The sequence below is a fragment of the Argentina anserina genome, chromosome 5, assembly GCF_933775445.1.
Source record: "Argentina anserina chromosome 5, drPotAnse1.1, whole genome shotgun sequence".
Taxonomy (NCBI): domain Eukaryota; kingdom Viridiplantae; phylum Streptophyta; class Magnoliopsida; order Rosales; family Rosaceae; genus Argentina; species Argentina anserina.
Window position 1 is genome coordinate 1916789 of NC_065876.1, and position 15831 is coordinate 1932619.

The window sequence follows — 15831 nt, forward strand, 5'->3', positions numbered from 1 at the left end:
AAGCCATTTTAGAACATAGCCCAATAAAATCTGTGGCTCTACCTTTTCTACCAAGAATGAGAATCATGACTTCAGGACCATGTCACAAGCATCACAATCACATCAATTATTGACCTATCATATCAACAAGTGAACAAACTAATAGTTTGTCATAATCGGAATCAATTTGACTGATAATTTCCAGTTTATCAATCATCCATACCACGTCAGCTAGCTATTTATCGTAGTAAATTACCGCATGTTCGGTAAATATTGTTCAACAAACATCTGTGCGACCATGTATCTTTTCTTGGAAGAACGTCAAAACTAAAGAAAGATAGCCATTCTGCATCAAGTTCTAAATTATAGTGGCAATGTCAATGTAGTACTCATACTCATAAAATTATTAATGTGGCACACAAACTCATATTTCACTATCAACGTGACATATGAGATTATTTTTCATCATGACGTCGTTATTTTGGTCATGTGTCGTTCACGTGCCTTTAAATACTAAAATTATTTTAACAAAAAATTCTAACATCAATTCTCAAACTTTTGTGATAATGTCAAAGTAATATCCAAACTCACAATTCTCTATCAATATAATGCTAAAGACCATTATCTATTACAAAATATATATTTTTCACATGTCGTTCTCGTATTCCTAGAAAAAATAATTACTAAAATGATATTAATGTCAATTGAAATAAGGTTTTTTCACATCTCAAAAATCTTTATTCTTTTCTAATTTTGAGATTCGAAGTCAAATCGTGACTCTCAATCCTTGAGAGAAAGATTTTAGAAGCTCCAATTTTGATTATAAATCATAACTTGAATCAATGGCAGTGGTGATTAATACCTTCGTCTGGAAACCGACATCGACGCTCTACATTTTCATCTTCTTTGCTTGCCTCAATCTTCTCCATTATCTTTTTCACGTATGCCTCACTTATCGCCAACAACACCGCCTTTGCTACCACCAAACTCTGTTGTTGTTCGACCTCGTTGTTGGTGATGATCACATACTACTTGAAGAGCGAGAGAAGTCAGCGTTAGACCGTCTCTCTGATAATAGCTCGAACTTAAGATTGACGCAAACTAGTCTTGACGGAAAATGGAAGATTTGAGGATGAGACAACACCATGAGGAAAATGGTTTCCGATGACATGTTTATAAAGAATTATGAGTTAAAGTACTACACTGGTAATTTTCCAAGTATGTGTACTATTTTGACCGTGTTACAAGAGTTTGTAAACTGTTGCTAAAACTTTTTGTTAAAGTAATTTCAGTATTTACTTTTTTTAAAGGCACGTGAGTGACACATGACCAACATGACGAAAAATGGTCTTAAACGTCACATTGCTAGTGAAATATGAATTTGGGTATCACATTTATAGTTTTTTTTAGTTTGTGTACTACATTGATTTTGCCACCATGATTTAGGTCCTGATGCAAAAAAAAAAAATTCTTTAACCAATATCACATGACAAAGAGCTTAGTAATTATATGAATTACTAAAAGTTACCATAACAACTTGCTAGATTAATAAAAGAAGCCCAAAAGAAGTAAATAAAATGTGGCCCGTGAAAGCGAGACGCACGGTCCAACATTTCAATGGCACATAAGTAATTTTGATCTAAAAGGAATAGAAAATTGGAAGGACAGAGACTTTCTGTACAAATCGACATCGGGGATTGGATGACTGGTGCCCACCGCAGAATTTTTCGCCGTATTACGCACAACCTTGTACTGATAATTCTTTTTTCTACCCCTTAATTGTCTAATATTTGCAAATAAAACCCTTAAGCTTTTACATATTCACAAAGACTATTCATTCTTTAATCATACTTATAGGGACCATCTTTTTGCCTTTTTTTATTGTAAGAGTATTTCCAATGGAGATGTTTTTTGATTTTATCAAATTTTGAATTTGATATGTGACATGTCAAAAATAACTAGTGCAAATTTTGACAAATGTAAGCTCCAATAGAATTGTTAAAATTTGAATATTATTCGAGTATTTACCAGTATTTATCAGCTGATGTATCAATTCTAATTCTTCTGGTGTTCAAGTTTTTGCTGATATATGAGAAATCTTATCACATTTTGTTAATTAAAAACCAATAAGAAATGCATATATGAACCAAACTCTCTAGTGATTCGACTTCTATTACTTTCAACAACAAATCACAATTAAAAATGGAGTACATGAACTTCCAGCTTGCCTAAAGCTGCTGTTTTTTTTTTTTTTTGCAAATTGGCCTATAAACAAACTGTGGCAAAATCAAACATATCAAAACTTGATCTTGGTGATGCTCATAAGGCCCAAAACATTTCTTAAAAAGTAAAACATCAAAGGAGTGATGAAAGGACGAACTTACGGATGCAAATAAACATCAATTAATATCAAATTCAGCAACCCAACTCTCACTCCAGAGAAGACGCTTTTGGAAAATTATATCTAAGATTGGACTCCTCATCACTAATTGATGCTTGCTTATTTATACTGAGGCATACCCATTCCTAATTAAGCTGACCCATACAAAATCAAACTAGGATGATTCATTTCAAAATCTAAGATAATGGATACTTTTATGAAGCTTTAAACTGAGATGAAAAGAGAGAGATAAAGAAATCAGAGAGAGCGAGAAGAATTTGACATTTCTCCCAGCCCTGTCAAATTTGATAGTATGAGTTCGTTAGTCAAAGTCATGTGGCGCCATGTATGAATTAACTACTCCTTTGGAGTTGGGCTACCGTGTCTTTTGTTACCATTACTGTCTCCAGGTGTCATTTGACACTACCACTGTAGATGGCCTAAAAGGCCCAACATATCAATGCACAACTCTTATGAGTCTTATCACATGGATTATCCTTATCTCTTAAAAAAGGAAAAGGAAAATGAAAATAAATTTAATTAAGGGTTTCTTAGGATCCAAGTTGAACCTATTCTACATTTCTTGACTTTGATCATATAAACTAAAGTTTCTAATAAGCTTTTCCAATGTCCTTTTCAAATAGAAGCTTTTGAGGGAAGTTTTTGTGTTCTTTTATTTATCTAATTGTCTTGCTCTTCCGCTATATCTATTAGTTTTTTTCCCTCATTTTTTTTCTTACTCTAATGTTCATCATTTCTTTGCTTTTCTGTTTAGCAGTGACATGATAGGTGTGATGCAAGCCCTGCAACTAAATCATTAGATTAACAAGTTATAATCTTGGGTCTTAGTCTTGTTAGTTGGCTTTAGTATTGAGTCTTCAGCATTTAGGATGTACTAACAACCATGATTAAGAACTTGATTAGAACGCTGTTTAAATGTGTCACGTCTTTAGGAACATATTAATGAATGATTAGCTCAATAAGGAATGACAAAGAACTTTCGTAAAAACAAGTATGAAAAAGAAACTCAACACATTTGATTTGCAAGTAGATTTAACCAAATTATAGATTACTTATAGTGTACCTAGATTTGGTTGGCAATAGTATATGAACACAATATATGCCGGTTTGATTAAGAGGAATAATGACCTATAGTATGATGGTTGTTCACATGTTCCAGTTGATCTCAATTTTTGAAATTTAAATAGGTTATAACGGTCATTTTCAACATAAAATTCTTATCCGAAAACAGTAAATGACATTGACTTTATTACTGTTCAGGTCTCGTTTAGTTCACTGAATGAGAAATTAATCAATTTTGTCTTTTCGAAAACAAGCCATATTTCTTTCTTCAAAAACCAAAAGTAGAAGAACTCAGGTTTTAATGATATGCATGTTAACCAAGTAACGCACGTAACTGTTTTAAGTGTTCTTGCAAAATTAATCTCGTCTTCTTCACACCTTACATTTCCTAAGTACACGTTCATCCAGCAAAACAAAACAGCCAAGATTATAGTTTACTTCATTTTGGGGATCTAGCTTGTGTTCTTCTATCTCTCCATGGATTAGGTGAATGTAAGCAGATAATTGCAATTTTTTATGTTCTTTATATTAAAGAATATACATATACATGGAGCTAGTAGTCCAGTACTAGTGGTACTACTGTCAGTAAAATCCAGGTTTGCATACTACTACTGGGTGGTGGGTACTGTCTGATTTCCCCCAATAATATCAGAAAATGGCTTGATATTTATTTATAGAAATGGCTGAGAGAATCTAGAGGCCTCATAAGACAGTGCCCACTTGCTCTCAAAAGCTCCAAAAACAAACACAAAACAATGGGTAAGGACAACTCTCATGTCTCTCTTTCTCATGTGTATTTCATTTCTGGATTTCTGGGTACTCTTTCTCTCTCTAAATATTCCTTGACCAAAATGGCTCATTTGGATCCCAAAGCTTCCATCTTTTATTATATTTGCTTCCCAAAATGCTGGCTTTGAGTTTGATGCTTGAGCTGTGTTGGTTTTACTGTGTTGTTCTGATTTTCTGATTCATGGGTTTTGGTTATCTGGGTTGTTCTTTGTTTTTGGATGCAGAGCAAAGCTAGCTTGTATGAGTTGTGGGATATAGGGAATGAGTGAATGATCAAGCTTACTGGGTTTTGGAGGAGGAGGAGTCATGTATCAGAATTCAGGTAACGTGTTTTGAACTTTTGATTTATTTTGGCGGTTGAAAGCTGGTGTCTTTGATGGGTTTGGTTTTAGAAGAAAAGTAGCGTACTCTTTTTCTTCTTTATCTGCTCTCACTTTTCCTTCTCTATTTGGTTTGTGAATGAACATTTATGAATGTGCGGTTTTCAGTTTTTGATGGTTTCATTGTTGGGTCTGTGAAGCTTTGTTTGTTCTTAGTATGGAATTTTATGACCACATTTTTCTAGATGTGATTTATGTTCTTCTTCAGTGTTCTCACTTCCTTGTTTGGGTTTTGGTCTGATGATGCTGATTTTTTATTTTTTATATTTGTTCTTGTGTTCTGAGTCTGGATTCTGGATTCCCCTTGAATTTTTATCATATGTTGTTTATTGTGGCCTTGACACCATCCTTGCACTTTTTGAGGGTAAAGCAAAGGGATTCTTCATGGGGGGATGTACTATGCTCAAAATGAAGACCATGTTGTCAGAATCATGTTTTGTTTGATCTTGAGGAACTACATATTTAGGCCACTAATTTGTGAAAAATGAGTAGATTAGCAGTCTGGCTTGATCTCGATATTGGTTGATGCTTTCGGCAATTTGGATTTTCTTTTTCAGCACTACTGGAGGATGTTTGTGGCTTTTGGTTTACTCTCAAATTTGCGTGCTAGATATATTGGAACTGTTAATGAACAATCAATAGTAGGAGATAAGCCTTGGCCATTCAGTATCTGCACCAGAAAGCTTGTAGCATTGAGAGTGCATCTTACAAGTGGATTCTATCTGCTCACCGGCATGATGTTAGGAGATGTTTCTATTGGCCGTCAAACATAGTGAAATAGTTGCTTGATATTTCCATACAATATGAAAACGTTCCGACGTTTGTGGATGTTGCATATGTTTTTTTTTTGTGGAACTGTGATTCAATGTTGTTGAATTGTTAAGTAAACTTGTGTTTTAATACATGCAGGCTTGATGGAATTGGAAGCTCATATTCCAAGCAACAGCTTTACCCCAGTACATATTCCCAAAATGAATCATAATTCAAGTGGTAATGGCAGTGGGAGGAAACATAATATAACTTCTTACAAGGAGGTGTTCAAGCAGACAATGCTCAATCAAGAAATGATATTTAAAGAGCAGGTATTACTATTGTGACTGTTCATAGAAAGAATATACTGCATTTTTAGTTTCATTCAGATATTAATTGGAGTTACTGCGAATATTGAGTCATGATCTATAGATAATTTTGTCATTCCCTAAAAGCATCGCTCACATGAACCTACACTTGAGTGTTCTGTTTTCTGTTTTGGGCTTAGTTTCAGTTCTCTTAGATTTTTTTTAAAATTTATTTTTATATCTTGTAACATCCAGATTCTGGACCTCCATCGGCTATATGGAAGACAAAGAGAACTAATGGACGGTATGACAAGAAATGAGTTGGATAAACATAATCTGGGCACCAAGGCTTTAAGGCAGACTACTTTGTCTCAAACCTCTGCTGTCTATGCTCAAAAGACATTGGACATCCCTGCATGCAGTCAAGTATCTATTATAGGAGCTGAAAATACACCTTCATGTTTTGTTCAAAAGAGGAACATACAGGCATGCTCGTATCCTGTTCAAAGTGAAGGTCATTCAGGAGACCGAGGATTTCTGAAATCCAAATGCAAGAGATCTCAGAAGAACTCGGACCTTCAACTTCCAGCTGATATTATATACATTGATAGTGAAGAAGAGGAATTGATAGAAGATGGAAAGGTTTCTGAAGCAGCTGAGGTATCAAGTTATCCTTCTAAGAAAATTCCCAAGGTTGTGTGCAATGGTGATGCAACTAGAGGATCCAACTCTGTTTCCAATTATGCCTCAAGTGCCGCATCATTAGACAAAGGTTTACTTGACTTAAATTATGTGTATAAGCCAGAGAAAGAAGCAGCTCCTGCATCCGATAGTTTTGAAGGGCCCACTGCTATCAAAAAGTACTCAAGAATTCTACTGCAAGGCACAGAAAACAAACAGGAGTGTTTGTCGTCGTATAATTACAATGCTGGTGAGCATTTCAAGTTTCCTCATTTTAATATAAGAGTGGCATTTATAATAAATAATATGCCTCAGAGTCAGTTTGTATGTCATGTCACTTATAATCTGTATGCATAGCTTTAATAACTTGTAGTCTTATCGGTAAGCACTCATCTTTTCAGGGAAATTTCAAAGCAGCTTCTATTCTTTGCCTCGAGGATTTTATGCTGATAACTCGTCCTCGTCATCTAACTCATTAATAAAGAAGCTCAAGCAACAGGAACCGTCATCCTTTCTTCACAATTACCAAAATTCGTTGAGTGCAATGATTGGTGTTCAGGACTTCGAAAAAAATTCTGGTTCTAACGGTGATCATCAATCTGCACCAAGTGGAGCTTTGATGTGCACATCATCAGCTCAGCATATTCCTCATGACTACGTGGATAATTCTGAGTCCTCATGCCTTGCTGGTTTAAGAAAACCCATACATGGCTTTGCATGCCCCCCAATTGTAATTCAAGCACTCCCATGTCCTGACACCTCTGTACCACTCAGTAATAACTGTAAATCATCAACAGTTAGGCCTGCAGTTGAGGAAGAAAGGTTATTATTAAAGAAGCATCTGAGTTCTAGTACAAAACAAGACGGCACGGTCTCTAACAGTTGCTTTAGCAATGGCTTTGATTTCGACATCAACAAACCAGGGGCTCAGCCACCATCCATCAGTTCTGATAATCTGATCAGAGTTAATGACAGTTTAGTGCCTGAACTTCATGGAATGACCAGATACGCGCAGGATTCTGCAAATGTTGATGCTCAAAAGGATATAGACTTGAATTTCATGCCTCCTAGCTGTTCTTTGGATGTGGTTTCGCAGAGTTTTCAAACAATTGGAACAGAAAAGCTTGAAAGTTACAGACCACATCTTTATTATGGGAAAACTGATAATGGATGTGAAGATTCTTATCAGGCAGAGGTAAATGACTTATTGAGTGAACGGATACAAGGATCTCCTACTTGTGAGACACCTAACATTTCTGGTGATCACTATTATCATGTCTCGAGCTCCAATTGCCATCAGAACTCAGTTCGAGATGTCAAGAACAAAGGAGCTGTGCTACTTGATTTAAATGTGCCTTATGACTCAGTGCACATCAAAGAAGTAGAACTAACTGCTGGTGAACATGTAGAAAAGAGTAAATTTAAGAAAGATGGAGGCTTTGGAGTTCACATTGACCTGAACTCATCCATAATTGATGTTGGTTTTGGAGTTCACTTTGATCTGAACGCATCGATAAATGAAGATGAGTTTTCAGCAATATCATCTCCTTCGACAGAGAGTCTTTTGGAGGTACCTGCTAGTCCAGAAAACAAGGAGCGCTCGCCACCAAGAGGCATCTCATCTGATGGAAATCAAGTTGACACACCTGATCCAATGTCAGGACAGGAAGCTCCAGAAATCAAGGAGTCTTCTCCACCTTCAGTTGTAGATGATGAACATCAAATTGAGACATCTCTTCCATCAGGACTAGATGATCTGGAGCACAAAGATTGTTCTCAGCCTATGGACTCTAATGAAACTCAAATTGAGACGCCTTTGTCATTGTCAGAACAGGAAGATCTGGAAACCAAAGACTATACTCAGCCACTGGACTCTACTGAAAAACAAACTGTGACACCTGTTCTATTTTCAGGACAGGAAGTGCATACGGAAGAGGAACTGTTCAGGACTGCTGCAGAATGTTTGGTTTCCATTTCATCATTTGTGTGTTATACTTGTTCAGAAAGAACCACATGCAGGCTAACTGAAACTTCATCTAATTCCTTAAAGTGGTTTGCTGGTTTAGCGTCTTCAGTTTTAGGCAGTCTAGAAAACAAGGTGGGAAATGGTGATCATCAGGAAGTTCTACCTGATGGAATGGACTATTTTGAGGCAATGACTTTGAAGCTACCAGAGACAAAGGTGGAAGAGTGCTGCTGCTATAGAAGTATTGACTACAAAGAGGAAGTGATTGTGACAGCTTCATCACAAAGTCAGCCAAAAAGGGGTCGGCCAAGAAAAGGAAGGCAACAGAGGAAGGACTTCCAAAATGAAATCCTCCCGGGCCTTGCTTCTTTGTCAAGGTGTCAGGTGACTGAGGATCTTCAGGTCATAGGAACACTAATTGGGGCTTCTGCTGATTGCTCCGAAACTAGATCAGTAAGACATGCAGCTAGATTTGGGTTGTCAAGGGGGAAGAGAAGGTGCACCATGTCTGCTTCCACTGTAACAGAGAAAACTGCCGCACAACCATTGAATCACATCGGTATCAAACGGCAATTGGAAAGTGATAAGAGGGGCCTAATTAATTGGGGAGAGGTATCTAGGCGGCGTAGAGGGCAGAGAAATCCGGGTTGCAAGGTATAGAGGGCCTAATGAATGACAGAGACTGTTTTTGCTGCTCTTTAGTGAGCTTTGTGTGAATCATTTGGTTGGTTTTTGTACATGTCCTCCCAACCTTCAGAGTTCATACATGTGGGTGGGTATATAGGCTTGGGTGGATAGAACTCATATAAAGGAAACCATAACAGAGCATGCATGCATGAGAGTCCCTCATTTGCAGAATGATATATTCATGTAGTGTTTTTTTTGGCAAAGTGATGTACATGGTAGGACTATGAGAGTTCTTTGTCTCCAATCTATATATAAAAAAAGTTAAAATTAAAATTTTTGTCACTCCCAGTAGAGTGAAAACTGGATATAATCGGGCGTGGGGCTAAGCTTTTTAGCTAGGCTGGGTTCGAAATCCCGTTAAAAAAAACGGATATAATTCTTACAAAAACAAATGTTCAGACGCTATTTTCTTGTGTCCTTGCTGTTTATTTAATCAGTTCTCTCAAGTTACAACACAATAACAAATACATGCATTTTTCAAAAAACCAAAAAAAACAAAAAACATGTATTTATCAAACAACCAAGAATAATTTAGAGACTTAAAGAGAAAAATCTTGAGCCCCTTGTTCTTGTTGGGTGAAATGGGGACTTTGGAAAGCCTCTTGAAGCAAGTCATGGTCATCCCACGAATCTCTATATGTTTCTAAGCTGGTCATTGAATTTCTTAAGGCAGAAAGGCAAAGCTCTTTCCTCCATTCCTCTAAATGTGGGAATCCAACATGATCTCCATATTTGTCACAATACTGCAAAACAAGAAAAAGATTTAGGCCGCTTTAAAATATATATATATATATATATATATATATATATATATATGCCTACTATATAGATAGATAGCTTAGAATCCAACCTATGCCAATCACTGGTATTGTAAATGATGATAATAATAAAAAGTCTGTAAATGTAGTACAAACAGTTTATTACCAGAGGTAACATACAATTTTACCTCAAAATCAGCAATATCATGAGTACGGTATTTTGGGATGCCAGCAGCATCCCTTGAGTGGTAGAAATCCTTAATGGACTGCATCATTTCCTCCCTTGATGGCAATGGTATTTTCCCAGAGAGCAGTTGAGCTATCCATTTTGCTTGTGACTCAAAGAAAGGGAACCCTATGATCTGGATGGAACAGATGATGAACATGAAAGCTATATCTATGCATATGTTGGGACTTGGGACCAATTTGAAAGAAGAAAACAAATCAGTGAAGAATGTTGGGATCTGTCAATTTGTTACCTGTCTAGGAATGCCAATAAAAGATAAAGAAGGAGCCAGTGAGGGAGGGAAGGTGTGCTCATACAAAGGACCCACTCTGTCATCATCAATAGCTACTATTCCTTTGGTGTCAAGAAATGGGAATGTGTATGAATACCTGCACATAAGTACACACACAACTCACAACCCACTTTGGAACAATTATAAGTTACTCTGTTACTACACTGGGAGTTCTCCATGTCAGTGACTCAGGGTCCACAGAAAATCTCCTAGTCAAGGTCAAGTTTATACAGTTTAGGGCATTGATAGCTTGCATTATAATAATGGTGTCTTCTAAACTGTGTTCTAAAGTGTACAAAGTAGATTTTGGAATTGAACTATACCCGGTGCAGTAGATGATAGTGTCGGCAATTACCCAAGAACCATCCACAAACAGAACCTTTCCATCTTCTTGAAGGGACTCTATCTGCATATGAATTGTGCAGTAAAAAATCAAAAACATCAGTCATGCATATAACAAAATTAAGGTTAAATTTAAATGTACTGTCTTAGCACACCATTGCGAGGAAATATGAGAAAATAGTATGGAGGTTTCATTTCGTTCAATGTGATTACTAGTACCTGTGGACGAAGATGCAAAGTTTTATGCTTGGAGATGACCTTGGATAAGCCCTCAGAGATATTGTTCAAGGATCTTGCGCTGAGATATACTGCCTTTGCCACTTCTACTAGCTCCACTGATATGTCTTGACCACTTAGTGAAGTTCCAACCACAACTACAACCTTAAATAATATAGAAATAATATTGAACGTCAAAAGCATGAACTTGAAAGAAGTAATGGATCAATTAACAATGTACAGTATATGAAATACATATATGCCCGTTACCTCATTACAGAAAGGCTTGGGATCCCTGTAAATGTGACTGTGAATTTGCTTCCTCTTCCATGAATCCATTCCTGAACACGATCAAAAGTAATTTATGAAAAGGAAAAGGTGAGATTAACAACAGAATAATTCAGATAGATGTAAGTAAACATATAATGTAACTAGAAATGTTGCATAATAAAGAAATTCACAGGTATATTACGTACCATTAATGGAAGGCAATCTTGGCTGAGAGTAATGGCCAGTGGCAACGACCACAGAATCAAACACATCCTCCATCACAAGCTGGGTCTTCTTCTCCACACTCTTCACAAGCCATTTCAAATCTTGACATCCCGTTACATGATTCAGCATACCCACATAAGCCACCCTAGTGTTGAACCTAATCAAATCCCTCAACCCAAACCGGTCACAGAAGTCTTGAAGATACAAAAGAAGTTCCCTATGCCCAGGAAACCTTCTTATGTCTCTACCCTTTTGAACTGAAAATGGAAAATCAGTGAAACCCATAATCTCTCGAGGAGATGTGAGCCTTAAAGAGGTATAGAGACTACTATGGACTTTCAGATGCTGAGAATCAGTACTAGTTGTAGGACTAGTAGTGTTCCTTCCCAAGGGGTCTTCTCCCTCCACATTTGGGTCATACAGCCATTGACCTCCGACATCATGGTTTTGTTCCAACACCACCACTCTGTGACCTTCTTTCCTCAGCTCTCTTGCAGCAACAAGACCTGAGGGTCCAGCCCCAATTACACACACACTTTTGTATTGGTGCCTCTCAGACACCATTTTTGTGTCAATGGGTTTCCCTTTGGTTGTGTGGAGTTTGATTTGGTGGGGATGTGAGACATTTTGGTGTTGGTGACGAGGGCTTTTATAAGGAAGGTCTTCGTTTACGCAAGCAGCATTGGGATATCTCTTTAAAAAGAATAAAACTACGTTCTTTTCCTATATATGAATAATTACTCGAAAATGTAAATTGGTGATCGAATTGGATCTTTTATAATGTATAACCACCTCGATCATAAACTGTTTCATTTTTGGATGCCTACCCACCTAGCTAGTTGATAATTAGTGTATACTACCAAAGCAGGCAGCAATTGCTTATATAGGAACACATATATGTCGAGTACGTGACGACTATATATTAATTAATATCACCAACTAATCATGCTTTAGTATCAGAACTTATAAATATTAATTCTTCTTATAACTAGAGATGAGGCTCAAGTGCTCAAGTGCTCAAGTGGCTTGAGATCGATCATGCTTGTAACTGTACTTGAAAAATCAAGAAGGTGACTGAAAGAATCCAACAACATGATTGTTGATAGACAATAGGTTGGTTGCGTGTTATTAATTAGATCATATATATATATAATAGATATTGCATTGATAATTTGCCCCTTGTATTTTGTTGTTGAAGATTGCTCAAGTATTTTCCTTCCAATAATGTATGTATATTTTTTTGTTCATAATGATGTCAGCGATGAATACGGTATTGTAAGTTTGGAAACAGACACACATGAGTGACATGATATAATGAATCAATGCCTTTTTCTGCACGATAATATTAATTATCTGGTGTCTTGCGATTTATGATTCATCAGAAAATCACGGATCGCCAATATATAGTAGCCTCCTCAAGTCCCAACAGCAAAAGGATGCCCTCTTCTTGAAGCTAGGGGAACATGATCAATCATGCATGAAACAATATACATGTTAATTTGTTCAACACATTTTCCTCATTTGACTCTCAAACGAAATTTTTCGATCAATTGTGGTCATCATGTCGGGTACAGACAGTTCCTCTTTGATTTCCTTTCCTTCGATCTCACTTTTTACTCCCTGTAATTAGTAAGTAAATCTTAACCCAGTCGAGTAAGAAACCCGTTGGAAAAGAAGATTACATACAATTTGGGTAAATCTATTATATACCAATTAATGTGCATTTTAAGTCTGCAAGTACGTACATGTAAATTATTCATCATCATTCATTTGGATTATATCCTAGCGAGCTAGCAATATTGATACGATTGGTATTTATGTAAAGCTTGCACGGTAAATGTTGGGACCAATTGGATTGTTGGGAGTTGTCTAATTGTTACCTGTCTAGGAATGCCAATAAAAGATAAAGAAGGAGCAAGTGAGGGAGGGAAGGTGTGCTCATACAAAGGACCCACTCTGTCATCATCCATAGCCACTATTCCTTTGGTGTCAAGAAATGGGAATGTGTAAGAGTACCTGCACATAAGTAACCCAACAAGTCGATCACAACCCACTTTGGAACAATTAGAAGTTACTACTGTGGTACTTCTTCATGTCAGGGTTAGTTTAGGGCACTGATAGCTTGCTATTTAATCAATAAATGAGTTTCTATAATGATGTCTTCTAAAGAGTACAAATTAGTTTTTGGAGTGGAACTTTACCGTGTGCAGTAGATGATAGTATCCGCAACTGCCCAAGTTCCATCCACAAACAGAACATTTCTGTCTTCTTGTTAGTAGTTTTCTTATTTTGTTGTTACTTGCTGTGTTTTTTTTTTGGTTGTAGCTTGGCTTGTTTCTTCGGTGGCTTTTGTGTTTTTTTTTATTGAATTACCATTTGGACAAGAAAAGGGACTATCTGCATATGAGCAATAAAAAGTCACTAACATCACACATGCATGTAACAAACTCGTGGTTAAAACCAATGGGACTGGAATGAATTGGTCCAACATTGTGAGTAAGTATGAGAAAATAGTTTAGAGGTTTCGTTTCTTTCGGTGCGACTGTGAGTACCTCGGGACGAAGATGCAAAGTTTCATGCTTGGAGATGGCTTGGATTGTAACGACCCTAAAATTTCGAGCTTAAAAACTCAAATTCTAAAGTCGTTAAACACAAAATAATCTCAAATAAATCGAAATCATTAAAGTGTAACAGCGGATCAATTCCGAGTTCTCAACACAACTCAGACAACCAATTATTACAACCCAAATTATAATCCATACATAAAATGGAAATTTAATAATCCTCACAAATCACTCACAAATGAAATTACACAACTTCTCACACACAAATCCACGCTAAAACCTCACCACAAGTAGGATACGAACGACTTCGAGCCTCTGTAGTTGTCACTCAACCTCACTAATCAGCACCTGCAGAATTATCCCCTACACCATCGAATTGGTGCACCGGGATTGTAAACACAAACCCGGTAAGCTTATAGCTCGTATGAGTAAAATCACAATACAGTTCGCATATCAATATATACGAAAGATCACAAAACAACAAATATAAATGCCCTCATGAGTCAATAGTCAGCCCATCTGGTTGACCCAAAGAAATATGAAATAAAACACTCATGAGGAAATTAAGTAACCCTTCTGGTTACCCAATGCATTTATAATACGGGTACCAAGAACGCTGGTACACATCTGTTACCCCTCTCGTAATACACCGCTGATATTGGATAGCCACCCGCTACCTAACATCCAAAATAACTGAGTACCCATGAGCAGATAACTACCCGTTACCTCACATGCAGTACTAAGGCAGACAGACTAGAGCTCTAACTGTATCGTAACTTTCGCCCGGCCAAAGGCTAGGTTTCGACTTGCCAAACACGTACAATAATCTCACATCATATTGTACCAAAAAATCAGGTCCGAAGACAATTCACATTTTAACAATCTCAATGTTAAAATCACGTACAATAATCTCACATCATATTGTACAATTCATTTCACATGCTCAATATAATCTCAATAAAATCATAACAGTATAATATATGGCAAACTATATATATTCGTACTTATTTACCATTTATACAATATATATATATAGTCCACTATATCTTATACATGTCATATTTCACCACACATGCTCAATTCACAAACTTCTGTCATCGAAATGACTATTTTTAATGAATTAATAACAGTACGTAATTTAATGAACTATATATATATATATGTACTTATTACCATTATACTGTATATATGTAGTCCACTAAATTATATACATGTTGTAATTCATTTGATAAACACACTTGCAAAAATGTTGAATCACCACGAGGGTAGATTTGTAATTCAGTGAGATTTTACTCACCTTAATGACTCGAGCGTAATTCCACAATTCCCGATGATAATTTCTTTCCTCGATTTAACGATCACCTTGAAAAGATAAGAAAAGAATTTAGAATCGTTTCGTAACCTTTAAATGCCGAAACAGTAATAATCGGTTACTGTTCAGCAATTTTCGGTTTTACGAAATTACTGTTCAGTGTTACTGTTCACTGTTACTATTCATGGTTACTGTACAAATATACGATTTATATACGTATTGCTGTACGTATAAATACTATATGCGTATTTCTGTACGTATAAATATTAATACGTATTTCTATACGTATAAATACTATATACGTATTTCTGTACGTATAAATACTATATACGTATTTCTGTACGTATAAATATTAATACGTATTTATGTACGTATAAATATTAATACGTATTTCTGTACGTATACGTACGATTTAAATGTAAATACAAACTCAGTAAATAAAATTTACTAAATTACCCTTTTACAAATTACTTTTTACATTTACTGAAAGTAATTTATAATTACATTTACCGAAGGTAAAATTTAATTACATTTACCGTAGTAAATAAAAATTACATTTACATTTACCGTACACAGTAAATTACCAAAATACCCTTCTGTCAAAACTGTTCCCACCGCCGCAC

General features: G+C 36.2%; 2 protein-coding genes across 2 annotated transcripts; one reads left to right on the forward strand and one right to left on the reverse strand.

The window, feature by feature from the left end:
- Window positions 1-4135: 4135 nt before the first annotated feature.
- On the forward strand, window positions 4136-9256 carry LOC126795931 (uncharacterized). The gene is made up of 5 exons (XM_050522662.1): window positions 4136-4201; window positions 4456-4553; window positions 5521-5693; window positions 5925-6600; window positions 6752-9256. Exons 2-5 carry the CDS (start codon window positions 4538-4540, stop codon window positions 8974-8976), a joined length of 3090 nt encoding a protein of 1029 aa, XP_050378619.1. The 5' UTR covers window positions 4136-4201; window positions 4456-4537; the 3' UTR covers window positions 8977-9256.
- A 171-nt stretch (window positions 9257-9427) lies between these two features.
- On the reverse strand, window positions 9428-11934 carry LOC126795933 (flavin-containing monooxygenase FMO GS-OX-like 9). Its single transcript, XM_050522665.1, has 7 exons — window positions 11314-11934; window positions 11108-11178; window positions 10841-11002; window positions 10603-10685; window positions 10241-10376; window positions 9950-10123; window positions 9428-9746 (listed from the first exon to the last, which is right to left on the reverse strand). Exons 1-7 carry the CDS (start codon window positions 11894-11896, stop codon window positions 9543-9545), a joined length of 1413 nt encoding a protein of 470 aa, XP_050378622.1. The 5' UTR covers window positions 11897-11934; the 3' UTR covers window positions 9428-9542.
- Window positions 11935-15831: the final 3897 nt, after the last annotated feature.

What these genes read in the sequence shown, in the direction of transcription:
- LOC126795931 (XM_050522662.1), top strand. An exon ending in AAATGATATTTAAAGAGCAG is followed by an intron (nt 5,694 to 5,924) that starts GTATTACTATTG and finishes TGTAACATCCAG; the next exon opens with ATTCTGGACCTCCATCGGCT. An exon ending in GTCGTATAATTACAATGCTG is followed by an intron (nt 6,601 to 6,751) that starts GTGAGCATTTCA and finishes TCATCTTTTCAG; the next exon opens with GGAAATTTCAAAGCAGCTTC.
- LOC126795933 (XM_050522665.1), bottom strand. Translation starts at nt 11,896, where the DNA reads ATGGTGTCTGAGAGGCACCAATACAAAAGTGTGTGTGTAATTGGGGCT. An exon ending in TTATTGGCATTCCTAGACAG is followed by an intron (nt 10,124 to 10,240) that starts GTAACAAATTGA and finishes TGTTCCATCCAG; the next exon opens with ATCATAGGGTTCCCTTTCTT. An exon ending in ATGATATTGCTGATTTTGAG is followed by an intron (nt 9,747 to 9,949) that starts GTAAAATTGTAT and finishes CTTGTTTTGCAG; the next exon opens with TATTGTGACAAATATGGAGA.